The sequence below is a fragment of the Pseudophryne corroboree genome, chromosome 1 (assembly GCF_028390025.1).
Source record: "Pseudophryne corroboree isolate aPseCor3 chromosome 1, aPseCor3.hap2, whole genome shotgun sequence".
Taxonomy (NCBI): domain Eukaryota; kingdom Metazoa; phylum Chordata; class Amphibia; order Anura; family Myobatrachidae; genus Pseudophryne; species Pseudophryne corroboree.
Genome location: NC_086444.1, coordinates 378,133,703 through 378,149,459, shown reverse-complemented (window position 1 = coordinate 378,149,459; position 15,757 = coordinate 378,133,703). Strand labels below are relative to the sequence as shown.

The 15,757-nt window shown below is 48.4% G+C and overlaps 1 protein-coding gene across 6 annotated transcripts in view; it reads right to left on the bottom strand.

Moving 5' to 3' along the window:
• The window catches only part of CIT (citron rho-interacting serine/threonine kinase), a 541,532-nt gene that overhangs the window by 325,598 nt on the left and 200,177 nt on the right, over window positions 1–15,757 (bottom strand). For all 6 annotated transcript variants that reach the window (XM_063913147.1, XM_063913146.1, XM_063913148.1 and 3 more), the window contains 2 exons: window positions 15,134–15,253; window positions 14,647–14,817 (listed from right to left, as the gene is read on the bottom strand). In XM_063913147.1, the coding sequence (XP_063769217.1) occupies window positions 14,647–14,817; window positions 15,134–15,253 (291 nt within the window). The remainder of the gene's footprint in view (window positions 1–14,646; window positions 14,818–15,133; window positions 15,254–15,757) is intronic.

Here is a 15,757-nt window from a genome sequence, read left to right as displayed (position 1 = left end):
TGATCTGAACCCAGTTAACAGTATGATAACAGCGGAGCCTCTGAAAGGATGGCTCACAACAATAATAACCCGATTTTTGTAACTATGTACAAGTAATGCAGATAATCCGCACTTGGGATGGGCGCCCAGCATCCACTACGGACTCCGAGAAATAGAATTATCGGTAAGTAAATTCTTATTTTCTCTATCGTCCTAGTGGATGCTGGGGTTCCTGAAAGGACCATGGGGATTATACCAAAGCTCCCAAACGGGCGGGAGAGTGCGGATGACTCTGCAGCACCGAATGAGAGAACTCCAGGTCCTCCTTAGCCAGGGTATCAAATTTGTAGGATTTTACAAACGTGTTTGCCCCTGACTAAATAGCCGCTCGGCAAAGTTGTAAAGCAGAGACCCCTCGGGCAGCCGCCCAAGATGAGCCCACCTTCCTTGTGGAATGGGCATTTACATATTTTGGCTGTGGCAGGCCTGCCACAGAATGTGCAAGCTGAATTGTATTACACATCCAACTAGCAAAAGTCTGCTTAAAAGCAAGAGCACCCAGTTTGTTGGGTGCATACAGGATAACAGCAAGTCAGTTTTCCTGACTCCAGCCGTCCTGGAACCTATATTTTCAGGGCCCTGACCACATCTAGCAACTTGGAGTCCTCCAAGTCCCTAGTAGGCGCAAGACACCCCAATAAGCTGGTTCAGGTGAAACACTGACACCACCTTAGGGAGAGAACTGGGGACGAGTCCGCAGCTCTGCCCTGTCCGAATGGACAAACAGATATGGGCTTTTTTGAGAAAAAAACCACCAATTTGACACTCGCCTGGTCCAGGCCAGGTCCAAGAGCATGTTCACTTTTCATGTGAGATGCTTCAAATCCACAGATTTGACTGGTTTTAAACCAATGTGTTTTGAGGAATCCCAGAACTACGTTGAGATCCCACAGTGCCACTGGAGGCACAAAAGGGGGTTGTATATGCAATACTCCCTTGACAAACTTCTGGACTTCAGGAACTGAAGCCAATTCTTTCTGGAAGAAAAATCGACAGGGCCGAAATTTGAACCTTAATGGACCCCAATTTGAGGCCCATAGACACTCCTGTTTGCAAGAAATGCAGGAATCGACCGAGTTGAAATTTCTTCGTGGGGCCTTCCTGGCCTCACACCACGCAACATATTTTCGCCACATGTGGTGATAATGTTGTGCGGTCACCTCCTTTCTGGCTTTGACCAGGGTAGGAATGACCTCTTCCTGAATGCCTTTTCCCTTAGGATCCGGCGTTCCACCGCCATGCCGTCAAACGCAGCTGCGGTAAGTCTTGGAACAGACATGGTACTTGCTGAAACAAGTCCCTTCTTAGCGGCAGAGGCCATAAGTCCTCTGTGAGCATCTCTTGAAGTTCCGGGTACCAAGTCCTTCTTGGCCAATCCGGAGCCATGAGTATAGTTCTTACTCCTCTACGTCTTATAATTCTCAGTACCTTAGGTATGAAAAGCAGAGGATGGAACACATACACCGACTGGTACACCCACGGTGTTACCAGAACGTCCACAGCTATTGCCTGAGGGTCTCTTAACCTGGCGCAATACCTGTCCCGTTTTTTGTTCAGACGGGACGCCATCATGTCCACCTTTGGTAATTCCCAACGGTTTACAATTATGTGGAAAACTTCCCCATGAAGTTCCCACTCTGCCGGGTGGAGGTCGTGCCTACTGAGGAAGTCTGCTTCCCAGTTTCCATTCCCGGAATGAAACACTGCTGACAGTGCTATCACATGATTTTCCGCCCAGCGAAAAGTCCTTGCAATTTTTGCCACTGCCCTCCTGCTTCTTGTGCCGCCCTGTCTATTTACGTGGGCGACTGCCGTGATGTTTTATCCCACTGGATCAATACCGGCTGACCTTGAAGCAGAGGTCTTGCTAAGCTTAGAGCATTATAATTTTACCCTTAGCTATATTTATGTGGAGAAAAATCTCCAGACTTGATCACACTCCCTGGAAATTTTTTCCTTGTGTGACTGCTCCCCAGCCTCTCGGGCTGGCCTCCGTGGTCACCAACATCCAAAACTGAATGCCGAATCTGCGGCCCTCTAGAAGATGAGCACTCTGTAACCACCACAGGAGAGACACCCTTGTCCTTGGATATAGGGTTATCCGCTGATGCATCTGAAGATGCGATCCGGACCATTTGTCCAGCAGATCCCACTGAAAAGTTCTTGCATGAAATCTGCCGACTGGAATTGCTTCGAAGGAAGTCACCATTTTTTTACCATGGCCCTTGTGCAATGATGCACTGATTTTAGGAGGTTCCTGACTAGCTCGGATAACTCCCTGGCTTTCTCTTCCGGGAGAAACACCTTTTTCTGGACTGTGTCCAGAATCATCCCTAAGCACAGGAGACTTGTTGTCGGGATCAGCTGCGATTTTGGAATATTTAGAATCCACCCCTGCTGTTGTAACAGTATCCGAGATAGTGCTACTCCGACCTCCAACTGTTCCCTGGACTTTGCCCTTATCAGGAGATCGTCCAAGTAAGGGATAATTAAGACGCCTTTTCTTCGAAGAAGAACCATCATTTCGGCCATTACCTTGGTAAAGACCCGGGGTGCCGTAGACAATCCAAACGGCAGCGTCTGAAACTGATAGTGACAGTTCTGTACCACGAACCTGAGGTACCCTTAGTGATAAGGGCAAATTTGGGACATGGAGGTAAGCATCCCTGATGTCTCGGGACACCAGATAGTCCCCTTCTTCCCGGTTCGTTATCACTGCTCTGAGTGACTCCATCTTGATTTGAACCTTTGTAAGTGTTCAAATTTTTTTAGATTTAGAATAGGTCTCACCTAGCCTTCTGGCTTCAGTACCACAATATAGTGTGGAATAATACCCCTTTTCTTGTTGTAGGAGGGGTAATTTAATTATCACCTGCTGGGAATACAGCTCGTGAATTTTTTCCCATACTGCCTCCTTGTCGGAGGGAGACCTTGGTAAAGCAGACTTCAGGAGCCTGCGCAGGGGAAACGTCTCGACATTCCAAACTGTACCCCTGGGATACTACTTGTAGGATCCAGGGGTCCTGTACGGTCTCAGCGTCATGCTGAGAGCTTGTCAGAAGCGGTGGAACGCTTCTGTTCCTGGGAATGGGCTGCCTGCTGCAGTCTTCTTCCCTTTCCTCTATCCCTGGGCAGATATGACTCTTATAGGGACGAAAGGACTGAAGCTGAAAAGACGGTGTCTTTTTCTGCAGAGATGTGACTTAGGGTAAAAACGGTGGATTTTCCAGCAGTTGCCGTGGCCACCAGGTCCGATGGACCGACCCCAAATAACTCCTCTTCCTTTATACGGCAATACACCTTTGTGCCGTTTGGAATCTGCATCACCTGACCACTGTCGTGTCCATAAACATCTTCTGGCAGATATGGACATCGCACTTACTCTTGATGCCAGAGTGCAAATATCCCTCTGTGCATCTCGCATATATAGAAATACATCCTTTAAATGCTCTATAGTCAATAAAATACTGTCCCTGTCAAGGGTATCAATATTTTTAGTCAGGGAATCCGACCAAGCCACCCCAGCTCTGCACATCCAGGCTGAGGCGATCGCTGGTCGCAGTATAACACCAGTATGTGTGTATATACTTTTTATGATATTTTTCCAGCCTCCTGTCAGCTGGCTCCTTGAGGACGGCCCTATCTATAGACGGTACCGCCACTTGTTCTGATAAGCGTGTGAGCGCCTTATCCACCCCAAGGGGTGTTTCCCAACGCGCCCTAACTTCTGGCGGGAAAGGGTATACCGCCCATATTTTCTATCGGGGGGAACCCACGCATCATCACACACTTCATTTAATTTATCTGATTCAGGAAAAACTACGGTAGTTTTTTCACATCCCACATAATACCCTCTTTTGTGGTAATTGTAGTATCAGAAATATGTAACACCTCCTTCATTGCCCTTAACGTGTGGCCCTAATAAGGAATACGTTTGTTTATTCACCGTCGACACTGGATTCAGTGTCCCTGTCTGTGTCTGTGTCGACCGACTAAAGTAAACGGGCGTTTTAAAACCCCTGACGGTGTTTTTGAGACGTCTGGACCGGTACTAATTGTTTGTCGGCCGTCTCATGTCGTCAACCGACCTTGGCGCGTGTTGACATTATCACGTAATTCCCTAAATAAGCCATCCATTCCGGTGTCGACTCCCTAGAGAGTGACATCACCATTACAGGCAATTGCTCCGCCTCCTCACCAACATCGTCCTCATACATGTCGACACACACGTACCGACACACAGCACACACACAGGGAATGCTCTGATAGAGGACAGGACCTACTAGCCCTTTGGAGAGACAGAGGGAGAGTTTGCCAGCACACACCAAAAACGCTATAATTATATAGGGACAACCTTATATAAGTGTTTTCCCTTATAGCATCTTTTTTATATATTTCTAACGCCAAATTAGTGCCCCCCCTCTCTGTTTTAACCCTGTTTCTGTAGTGCAGTGCAGGGGAGAGCCTGGGAGCCTTCCCTCCAGCCTTTCTGTGAGGGAAAATGGCGCTGTGTGCTGAGGAGATAGGCCCCGCCCCTTTTTCGGCGGCCTCGTCTCCCGCTCTTAACGGATTCTGGCAGGGGTTAAATATCTCCATATAGCCCCCGGAGGCTATATGTGAGGTATTTTTAGCCAAAAAAGGTTTTCATTTGCCTCCCAGGGCGCCCCCCTCCCAGCGCCCTGCACCCTCAGTGACTGCCGTGTGAAGTGTGCTGAGAGGAAATGGCGCACAGCTGCAGTGCTGTGCGCTACCTTAAGAAGACTGAGGAGTCTTCTGCCGCCGATTCTGGACCTCTTCTCGTTTCAGCATCTGCAAGGGGGCCGGCGGCGAGGCTCCGGTGACCATCCAGGCTGTACCTGTGATCGTCCCTCTGGAGCTAATGTCCAGTAGCCAAGAAGCCAATCCATCCTGCACGCAGGTGAGTTCACTTCTTCTCCCCTAAGTCCCTCGTTGCAGTGATCCTGTTGCCAGCAGGACTCACTGTAAAATAAAAAACCTAAGCTAAACTTTTCTAAGCAGCTCTTTAGGAGAGCCACCTAGATTGCACCCTTCTCGGCCGGGCACAAAAATCTAACTGAGGCTTGGAGGAGGGTCATAGGGGGAGGAGCCAGTGCACACCACCTGATCCTAAAGCTTTACTTTTTGTGCCCTGTCTCCTGCGGAGCCGCTATTCCCCATGGTCCTTTCAGGAACCCCAGCATCCACTAGGACGATAGAGAAAATGGCACTGCGCAGTGTGCTGGCTGACTGAGGAGGAAGCTCCGCCCCCACTATGGAGCGTTTCTCCACAGCGATTTCACAATAATATTTATACTGGAAGGGGTAGGGCTGTGCCATGGCAACTTATGCCCCCTTTCTGCCAGTTTAATTAGGTTTTATGCTGCCCAGGGCGCCCCCCCAGCGCCCTGCACTCTGCAGTGCCTGTGTGTGAGTGGGCAACATGGCGCGCTGCGCTCCCGCCAGCCGCGCGGTACCTATTAGCCGTCACCTTGATTGAAGATCTATCTTCTTACACTCACCTGTCTTCTGACTCCTGGCTCTGCAAGGTGGGTGACGGCGTGCTGTGGGAGTGAGCATCTAGGCGCAGCTAGCGTTCAGTACCCTTCAGGAGCTAATGGTGTCCTGTCAGCCAGAAGCAGAGCCATGAAACTCTTTAGGAAGTTGGTTCCCACGAAGCAGGGAAATTGTTGCCAGCAGTTCTCCCTGAAAATAAAAAACCTAACATAAGTCTTTTCAGAGAAACTCAGTAGAGCTCCCCTGGAGTGCATCCAGTCTGCCTGGGCACACTTCTAAAATTGAGGTCTGGAGGAGGGGCATAGAGGGAGGAGCCAGTTCACACCCTTGAAAAGTCTTAAAGTGCCCATGGCTCCTGCGGAACCGTCTTTACCCCATGGTACTGAAGTGGACTCCAGCATCCTCTAGGACGTATGAGAAAATGTAAAATAATGTAATCTTAATTAAATGCTGTATTCTTGGATATTTTTTTCCGCTAGGAATTTATCTAATCCATTTTTAAACTTATTGATTGAGTCCAACATTACTACCTTCTCTGGCAAATAATTCCAAATCTTTTCTGTTCTTACTGTGAAGAACCCTTTTCTCCATTGTGTATGGAATTTTTTTCTTCTAACCTCAGAGGGTGTCCACGTGTCCTATGTAGTGTTTTTTTGATAAACAAATCGTTTGATAAATTCTTGTATTGTCCCTGAATGTATTAAAAAATATTAATAATGTCTCCTCCCAGTCGCCTCTTTTCCAGTGTAAACAAATCTAATCTTTTAAGTCTTTCCTTATAATCCAGTGTTTCTAACCCCTTAACAAGTTTGGTAGCTCGCCTCTGAACCTTTTCGAATTCCAAGATATCTTTTTAATAGTGAGGTGCCCAGAACTGTACACAATATTCCAGGTGTGGCCGCACCAAAGATTTATACAGTGGCAGGATTACACTCTCATCCCTTGTCTCCATTCACTGTTTAATGCATGCTAACACCTTACTTTCTGCTGCGGGGTACACTGGGCTCCACAAGGATAGACATTGGGGTGTAGAGTAGGATCTTGATCCGAGACACCAACAGGCTCAAAGCTTTGACTGTTCCCAGAATGCAAAGCGCCGCCTCCTCTATAACCCCGCCTCCCTGCACAGGAGCTCAGTTTTGTAGTTGGAGCTGCAGTAAGTAGGCACATTAGAGGAGCTGCTCCAGGAAGCCCTAAGAAGAGCTTTTTTGAAGAAATAAGTAAAGACTACAAGAGCAGCAGCAGTGGTAAATGTCAGAAGACATTCACTGCTGCAGCTCCAGCTCTCCCCAGCGGCGCTGTACACTCCTGAGCCCTGGTTGCCGGGTAACTACAGCAGGAGGCTCCGGTTTTCTTCACGTAAGGCACACACGACGGGGGCTCTCCGGGATCGCGTGGCCGTGCTTCGGGAGGTGGTGAGTAGGTCCCGCTTGCGGGACCCGGTCTTGATCGCGATCCGGCGCGGTCAGTGGGAGGCGGGCCGCGCGCGCTGGCGGTGTACACTGTGGCAGTACAGGCGATCCCACTAGATCACCAGGGCATGGGTGCAAGTCAGGTTTTATTTCTAAACCATTTTCAGTAGCCCCCAGTACCCGGTGGTTTTGCCAGGAGGGGGATAAGGCTTAGACCTGAAGCCCCTCCCCCGACAGACCAGCCCTCACATAAGAATGTGCAGTCACCATTCTAATCCATCTGGCCAAAGTCTGCTTGTGAGCAGGCCAGCCCCGTTTGTGAAATCCAAACAGTACAAAGAGAGAATCAGATTTCCTAATGGAATCAGTTCTCTTCACATAGATACGGAGAGCCCGTACCACATCCAAAGACTTCTCTTTGGGAGACAGATCAGGAGAAACAAATGCCGGAACCACAATCTCCTGGTTAAGGTGGAACGAGGAAACCACCTTAGGTAAATATCCGGGACGAGTCCTAAGAACCGCCCGGTCACGGTAAAATATCAGATATGGGGAACTACAGGACAAGGCACCCAAATCCGACACTCTTCTAGCTGAAGCAATAGCCAGCAGAAACACCACCTTAAGGGAAAGCCACTTAATATCAGCTGAACCAAGAGGTTCAAACGGAGACTCTTGTAACGCCTCCAAAACCACCGACAGGTCCCAAGGAGCCACAGGCGGGACATAGGGAGGTTGGATACGCAACACACCCTGAGTAAAGGTCTGCACATCAGATAAGGTCGCAATTTTTCTCTGAAACCACACCGACAAGGCAGAAATATGAACCTTGAGGGAGGCCAGACGTAGGCCTAAGTCCAGGCCCTGCTGAAGAAAAGCCAACAACTTGGCTATACTAAACTTGGAAGCGTCATAATCTTAAGTAGTAATCGTAAAAGTAAGAATGCCAGACCCTATAGTAAATCCGAGCCGAAGCCGGTTTCCGGGCCCGCAATATAGTTTGAATGATTGCCTCAGAAAACCCTTTAGCCCTTAAGACGGAAGCTTCAAGAGCCATGCCGTCAAAGACAGCCGGGCTAGGTCCTGGTAGACACAGGGGCCCTGAACAAGGAGGTCTGGGCATTGTGGAAGTAGAATTGGACGCTCTGACGATAGGCCTTGCAGGTCTGAGAACCAGTGCCGTCTGGGCCACGCTGGAGCTATGAGAAGCAGAATTCCTTTTTTCTTGCTTGAACATCCGAATTACCCTCGGCGGGAGTGACACCGGAGGGAACACGTACGGCACCGCCATCGCATCCACGAATGCTGCTTGAGGATCCCTTGTCCTTGCTCCGAAGACCGGAACCTTGTGATTGTGTCGAGACGCCATCAGATCTACGTCTGGAAGACCCCACTTTTCCACTAGGAGTTGAAACACTTCTGGATGGAGGCCCCACTCGCCGGCATGTACGTCCTGACGACTGAGAAAGTCCGCTTCCCAATTCAGGACTCCCGGAATGAAGATTGCCGATATGGCCGGTAGATGGCGTTCCGCCCAATGTAGAATCCGTGAGACTTCCTTCATTGCCAGACGGCTTCGAGTGCCGCCTTGATGATTTATGTAAGCCACTGTGGTGGCGTTGTCCGACTGCACTTGAGCAGGACGGTTCTGAATTAAATGCTGGGCTAGGTTCAATGCATTGAAGACCACCCGCAATTCCAGAATGTTGATTGAGAGGAGGGACTCCTCCTTGGTCCACCGACCCTGAAGGGAGTGTTGCTCCAGCACCGCGCCCCAACCTCTTAGACTGGCATCTGTCGTCAACAGGACCCAGTTGGATATCCAGAAGGGACGGCCCTTGCACAATTGTTGGTCCCGGAGCCACTAGAGCAGCGACAGACGGACCTCCGGAGTCAATGACATCATTTGAGACCTGATCCGGTGAGGCAGGCCGTCCCACTTGGCTAGAATCAGCCTCTGGAGGGGGCGAGAATGGAATTGAGCATACTCCACCATGTCGAATGCTGATACCATGAGGCCCAGCACCTGCATCGCCGAATGTATCGACACTTGCGGACGAGAAAGGAAGCAACGAATCCTGTCCTGAAGCTTCAGGACTTTCTCCTGACAAAAGAACAACCTCTGGTTGTGAGTGTCCAATAGCGCTCCCAGATGCACCATGCGCTGAGCAGGGATCAGAGAGGATTTCTTTCAGTTGATGAGCCACCCATGTGCTTGTAGAAACCGGACCGTCATATCTAGATGACGTAGGAGAAGTTCTGGGGAATTTGCCAGGATTAACAAGTTGTCCAGATACGGCAGTATCCTGACCCCGTGACGGCGGAGTACCACTGTCATCACCGCCATAACTTTGGTGAAGACTCGCAGAGCCGTTGTTAAACCAAAAGGTAACGCCCGAAACTGGTAATGGAGGTTGCCAATAGCAAACCTCAGGTATTGCTGATGTGACGCTGCTATAGGAATATGCAGGTAAGCATCCTGTATGTCCAGGGAGACCATGTAGTCCCCTGGTTCCAAGGCCAGAACTATAGAGCGAAGGGTTTCCATACGGAACTTGGAAACCTTCACAAACCTGTTCAATGCCTTGAGGTTTAGAATGGGCCGAGAGGACCCATTTGGTTTCGGGACTAGAAACAGCGGAGAATAGTACCCCCGGCCCATCTGCGCAAGAGGCACTTGTACTACGACTCCTGTATCCAGGAGGGTCTGTACCAACGAATGCAGAGTGTTTGCCTTTGTCTGGTCCAACGGGACGTCTGTCTGGCAAAATCGATGAGGGGGTCGGTTTTTGAAGGCTATGGCGTAACCTCGAGTGACGGCTTCCCGTACTCAGGCATCTGAAGTGGTCTTCAACCATTCCTGGGTATACCCTAGAAGCCGGCCCCCCACCCTGGGATTCCCCAGGGGGAGGCCCGCCCCGTCATGCGGCAGGCTTATCGGCCTTGGAAGCTGGATGATGGGCAGCCCAGGCTATTTTGGGCTTTGGCTTACCAGGTTTGGAAGTGCGGGCCTGCTTGTTGTACGCCTGACCTTTTGCTTTACCTGAAGGACGAAAGGGGCGAAAGGAAGTACCTTTAGCCTTCGACACAGAAGGAGCGGTACTTGGCAGACAGGCAGTTTTGGCAGTAGCCAAGTCAGCCACTATCTTATTTATGTCCTCCCCAAGCAGAATATCTCCCTTGAAAGGGAGTACCTCCAGGGTTTTTCTAGAGTCCAGATCCACAGACCAGGATCTCAGCCACAATATCCGGCGAGCCAGGACTGACGTAGTAGAGGCCTTGGCTGCTAGGATACCGGCATCAGAAGCCGCCTCTTTAATATAGCGAGAAGCTGTGACAATATATGACAAGCATTGTCTAGTATGGTCAGAAGAGATTTCAGCTTTTAACTCCAAGGCCCATGCTTCAATAGCCTCTGCAGCCCATGTTGCTGCAATAGTGGGCCTTTGTGCAGCACCCGTGAGGGTGTAAATCGCTTTCACACGTTTATTCGTAGGCTCTTTTAGAGACGTGACGGTAGTGACAGGTAGAGCTGAGGAAACCACCATCCTAGCCACATGTGAGTCTACTGGAGGAGGCGTTTCCCAATTCTTAGACCGCTCTGGTGCGAGGGGATAGCGAGCCAGCATCTTCTTTTGAGGCACAAACTTTGTACCCGGGTTTTCCTAGGGTTCCTGACGTTTATCCACTAGGTCAGGCCTGGCCAACCTGTGGCTCTCCAGCTGTTGTAAAACTACAAGTCCCATCATGCCTTGCACCAGTTTTAACATTAGGGAATGCTTAAACTGTGGAAGGGCCCGCTGGGATGTGTAGTTTCACAACATCTGGAGAGCCACGGGTTGGCCAGGCCTGCACTAGGTGATCAGAGTGAGGTAAAACTTGTTTAACCGCCTTCTGACGCTTGAACCTATCTGGTTTCTTAGGAGGGACGGATGGCTCGGGATCATCCGTAATCTGTAGAATTAATTTAATAGCCTCCAAAAGATCAGGAACATCAACATGTGAACTACCCTCCCCATCAGCAGTATCTGAGTCAGAACCTGTGGGGTCAGTGTAAGTGCCGTCTTCATCAGACGAGGTGTCAGTGACAGCAGTGAATTGTGAGGAGACAAGTGCTCGCTTAGAGGACGCCTTGGGCTTAGGCGAGCGATGGTCAGACTTTTTAGTAGTCAGGGACTGGTTCAACTTCTTCAATTGAGCAGTTAAATCGTCCGCCCACGGCGGGTTTGCTGCAGGGACCACATACGGTTGTACCGGCATTGGGGGTCCCATAGGGGGTGTTAGTTTATAAACTAGCGTATGTAGAAGCGTGGAGAATGCGGCCCACGGTGGGTCATTATGTACCTCTGTTGCCACAGTCCCACTGGGGGGCAAGGAGCCCCCAGAACCAGATCCCACAGCTGCTATATTTTCCTCATAGGGATCTGTGGCTTCAGCAACACCGGCAGTGTGTTCAGCCCCAGAACCGTTAATCTCAGAAGCAGACATGATATAACTTGCAGTATCAGGTAACACAGTACAATTGGCAGCAGCACAATACCTCTTACCCAAACCCCTGCACAGTGTAGTCAGCACTAGCAGAGATAAAGGAGAGATATGGTGACTAAATCACAGAGAAAAATACGTATTAAAGTATATCTTTGTGAAAATTCTATATCAATATAAATCCTGACGCCCCAAGCCTCCTCAGGTTATAGAATATAGGGATAGCAGGTTGAGTGAAAGACACGAAATGGACACCACTCAGCTATCTAATGCACACACATATAGTCACAGTTGTACAATGCAGAGGTTATTACTAACAATAATACTGCACTGGACTAGCTTATATATATAGCTATATAGTCAGTAGATATAACACTGCACAGTAAGAACTGGATGTATATCACAGGGTAATTGTACTAGAAAACCCTGACTAAATGCACTCTTTCTTAACTTGCACTGTCTAAAAAGGCAGGTAGATTACTTAAGTGTCATGTAAAGTCACAGCACTGACAACCAGGCGGCTTTACACAGGAGGATTTGCCCAAGCAGTCCCAGGAACAGTGAAGCTGAGAGATAATGGCGCCCAGACACTGACAGGGAGTGAGGGAGAGACAGATATGCAGCTCCATGGCGGGAACATTTGCGGGAAATGGCGCCCTGGGGCTGGGGGAGGTTCAGCTGAGGGTAATTCGGAAGTTCAAGCAAGAAAAAAGGAATTCTGCTTCTCATAGCTCCAGCGTGGCCCAGACTGCACTGGTTCTCAGACCTGCAAGGCCTATCGTCAGAGCGTCCAATTCTACTTCCACAATGCCCAGACCTCCTTGTTCAGGGCCCCTGTGTCTACCAGGACCTAGCCCGGCTGTCTTTGACGGCATGGCTTTTGAAGCTTCCGTCTTAAGGGCTAAAGGGTTTTCTGAGGCGGTCATTCAAACTATATTGCGGGCCCGGAAACCGGCTTCGGCTCGGATTTACTATAGGGTCTGGCATTCTTACTTTTACGACTACTACTTACGATTATGACGCTTCCAAGTTTAGTATAGCCAAGTTGTTGGCTTTTCTTCAGCAGGGCCTGGACTTAGGCCTACGTCTGGCCTCCCTCAAGGTTCATATTTCTGCCTTGTCGGTGTGGTTTCAGAGAAAAATTGCGACCTTATCTGATGTGCAGACCTTTACTCAGGGTGTGTTGCGTATCCAACCTCCCTATGTCCCGCCTGTGGCTCCTTGGGACCTGTCGGTGGTTTTGGAGGCGTTACAAGAGTCTCCGTTTGAACCTCTTGGTTCAGCTGATCTTAAGTGGCTTTCCCTTAAGGTGGTGTTTCTGCTGGCTATTGCTTCAGCTAGAAGAGTGTCGGATTTGGGTGCCTTGTCCTGTAGTTCCCCATATCTGATATTTTACCGTGACCGGGCGGTTCTTAGGACTCGTCCCGGATATTTACCTAAGGTGGTTTCCTCGTTCCACCTTAACCAGGAGATTGTGGTTCCGGCATTTGTTTCTCCTGATCTGTCTCCCAAAGAAGTCTTTGGATGTGGTACGGGCTCTCCGTATCTATGTGAAGAGAACTGATTCCATTAGGAAATCTGATTCTCTCTTTGTACTGTTTGGATTTCACAAACGGAGCTGGCCTGCTCACAAGCAGACTTTGGCCAGATGGATTAGAATGGTGATTGCACATTCTTATGTGAGGGCTGGTCTGTCGGCTCCTGCTCACATTACGGCCCATTCTACTCGGTCTGATGGACCTTAGCGGGCGGCCCGCCGTGGTGCGACCCTTGAACAATTGTTCAAGGCGGCTACGTGGTCCTCAGTGAACACGTTCATAAGGTTCTATGCCTTTAATACTGCCGCTTCCCAGGATGCTTCCTTTGCCCGCTACAGTGCGTCCCCTCCCATAAGGAACTGCTTTAGGACATCCCCAATGTCTATCCTTGTGGAGCCCAGTGTACCCCGCAGCAGAAAACGAGATTTATGGTAAGAACTTACCTTTGTTAAATCTCTTTCTGCGAGGTACACTGGGCTCCATAAGGCGCCCACCCTGACGCACTTAGCTTCTTTGGGTTAGTATGGCATTAGCCGCTGACACTTCTACTGTCGTGAGAGTGTGGTGTATGTGGCTACTAACCGTTGTCGTCTCTTTTCCTGCTACTGTATTGGGCTGGTTAACTAAAAACTGAGCTCCTGTGCAGGGAGGCGGAGTTATAGAGGAGGCGGCGCTGTGCATTCTGGGAACAGTCAAAGCTTTGAGCCTGTTGGTGCCTCGGATCAAGATCCTACTCTACACCCCAATGTCTATCCTTGTGGAGCCCAGTGTACCTCGCAGAAAGATTTAACAAAGGTAAGCTCTTACCATAAATCTCGTTTTTGTGGCTGCATTTTTACATTGCGTACTGCTACCAAGTTTATTATCGATGAGCACTCCCAAATCTTTTTCAACTACTGTTATCCCTACATTTTCCCCATTTAGTTTATAGGCTGCCTGATTGTTCTTAGTCCCAAAGTGCATACCTTTACATTTTCCTGTATTGAACCTCATTCTCCATTTATCCGCCCAGACCTCAAGTCTAGATAAGTCATTCTGTAGAGACTCAACATCCTTGTCTGAATTAATTACTCTACATAGCTTAGTATCATCTACGAAAATTGACACTGTGCTTTCCAGTCCCTCTCCTAGGTCATTAATGAATATGTTAAACAACAATGGTCCGAGTACTGAACCCTGTGGTATTCCACTGAGCACTGAAGCCCATTCAGAGTACATCCCATTAATCCTCACTCGCTGTTCCCTATTGAACAGCCAATTATTCACCCAAGTACAAATAGTGTCCCCTACCCCAAGCTCCCTTAATTTACTTGGGAAAATAAAACACATTTTGACAAAAAGGAAGAAAGAAATATTAAAGGGCGACACCTCTTTGCACATATATAGAACCAACGCTTATATAGAATCAACTCATTCTAATGTTACAAGTTTCATAAACGTGCTACAATTGTTTGACAGTTTGAAATGTGTCTTGTGTGCTTTGCTCTTACTATTACAGTACTTAGTGATGTAAGCTAAACGATGACGCATAGGCCGACAAACAGGTTTCATAGTTTGCTTAGTGGGACCAGCACATTTAGTAATGGAGAACTACTGTATAGTATGGGGTATATGACAACACTAAAAATAATATGTATACCATATCAGAGATTTGTTACCTTCTGAAGCTTCTGCTGAGATTCTGTTGCTTTTCGTTTAAATTCTTCTGCAGCTAAACGGGACTCCCTAAGCTCTACTTCATATAGGTCACTCCGCCTGCGAGCAGTAGAGAGGTCTTCCTCTAACTGGTGCATCATCAGCTTCATCTCTTCTAGTTGGGCTTGAAATTCCTAATGAGAAAGAAGTAACATGATAACTAAGAAAAAAGGATGGAAATTCTTCAGCTGCTTCATCATCATCATCATCATCCGGTAAAACCTCAGAATGCTAAGTGCTATGTTTCTCCTTTCATGGAGATAAGATTGCCCTTTTTCTGTTGCACAGTGGTGTGGCTAAATAAAATGTATTTATATTAGTATTTATTTTTAACACAGACTATGAAACGTGGTACTCTAGAAAGTAAAACTTAAGACAAGTCTAAGATTGAGGCTACACTAGGATACCAGGGAGGCTTTTAAACTAATTAACACAGAGAACAAATCATACCTGCTCCTTGATATCCTGAAGCTTTCTGCTCTGCTCTCGGATGTCATGCAGAAGCTGCAGAGCCTTGTCATCCTCCTGGGAAACCTCCATACGGGCCTGCTCCAGGCTTCGCTTTAAACTCTGTAACATGGAATATTTTAAATGTGCTGAACACTTGATTACCCATATTGGGAAGTAGCAACTACGTTAAAAAAGATCATATGCTATTTACGAAGTCAGTCACATAGAAATTGGACTGATTATCTCTACAACAATGATGTCCAAATATTTACAGAAGTAGGTCTAACCCAGGGATGAGAAACCTTCGGCCCTCCAGCTGTTATACTACACATCCCAGCATGCCCTGCAACAGTTTTAGCTTGGCCAAATACCAAAACTGTAGGAAGGCATGCTGGTATGTGTAGTTCAACAACAGCGGGACGGCCAAAGGTTCCAAATCCCTGGTCTAACCTATATGCAAGAAGCAATATGGTAAGAAAAAAATAAGATTTTAAACCTACCGGTAAATCTTTTTCTCCTAGTCCGTAAGGACCATGGGGTATAGACGGGCTCCGCAGAAGACATGGGCACTTTAAGACCTTTTAATGGGCATGAACTGGCTACTCCCTCTATGCCCCTCCTCCA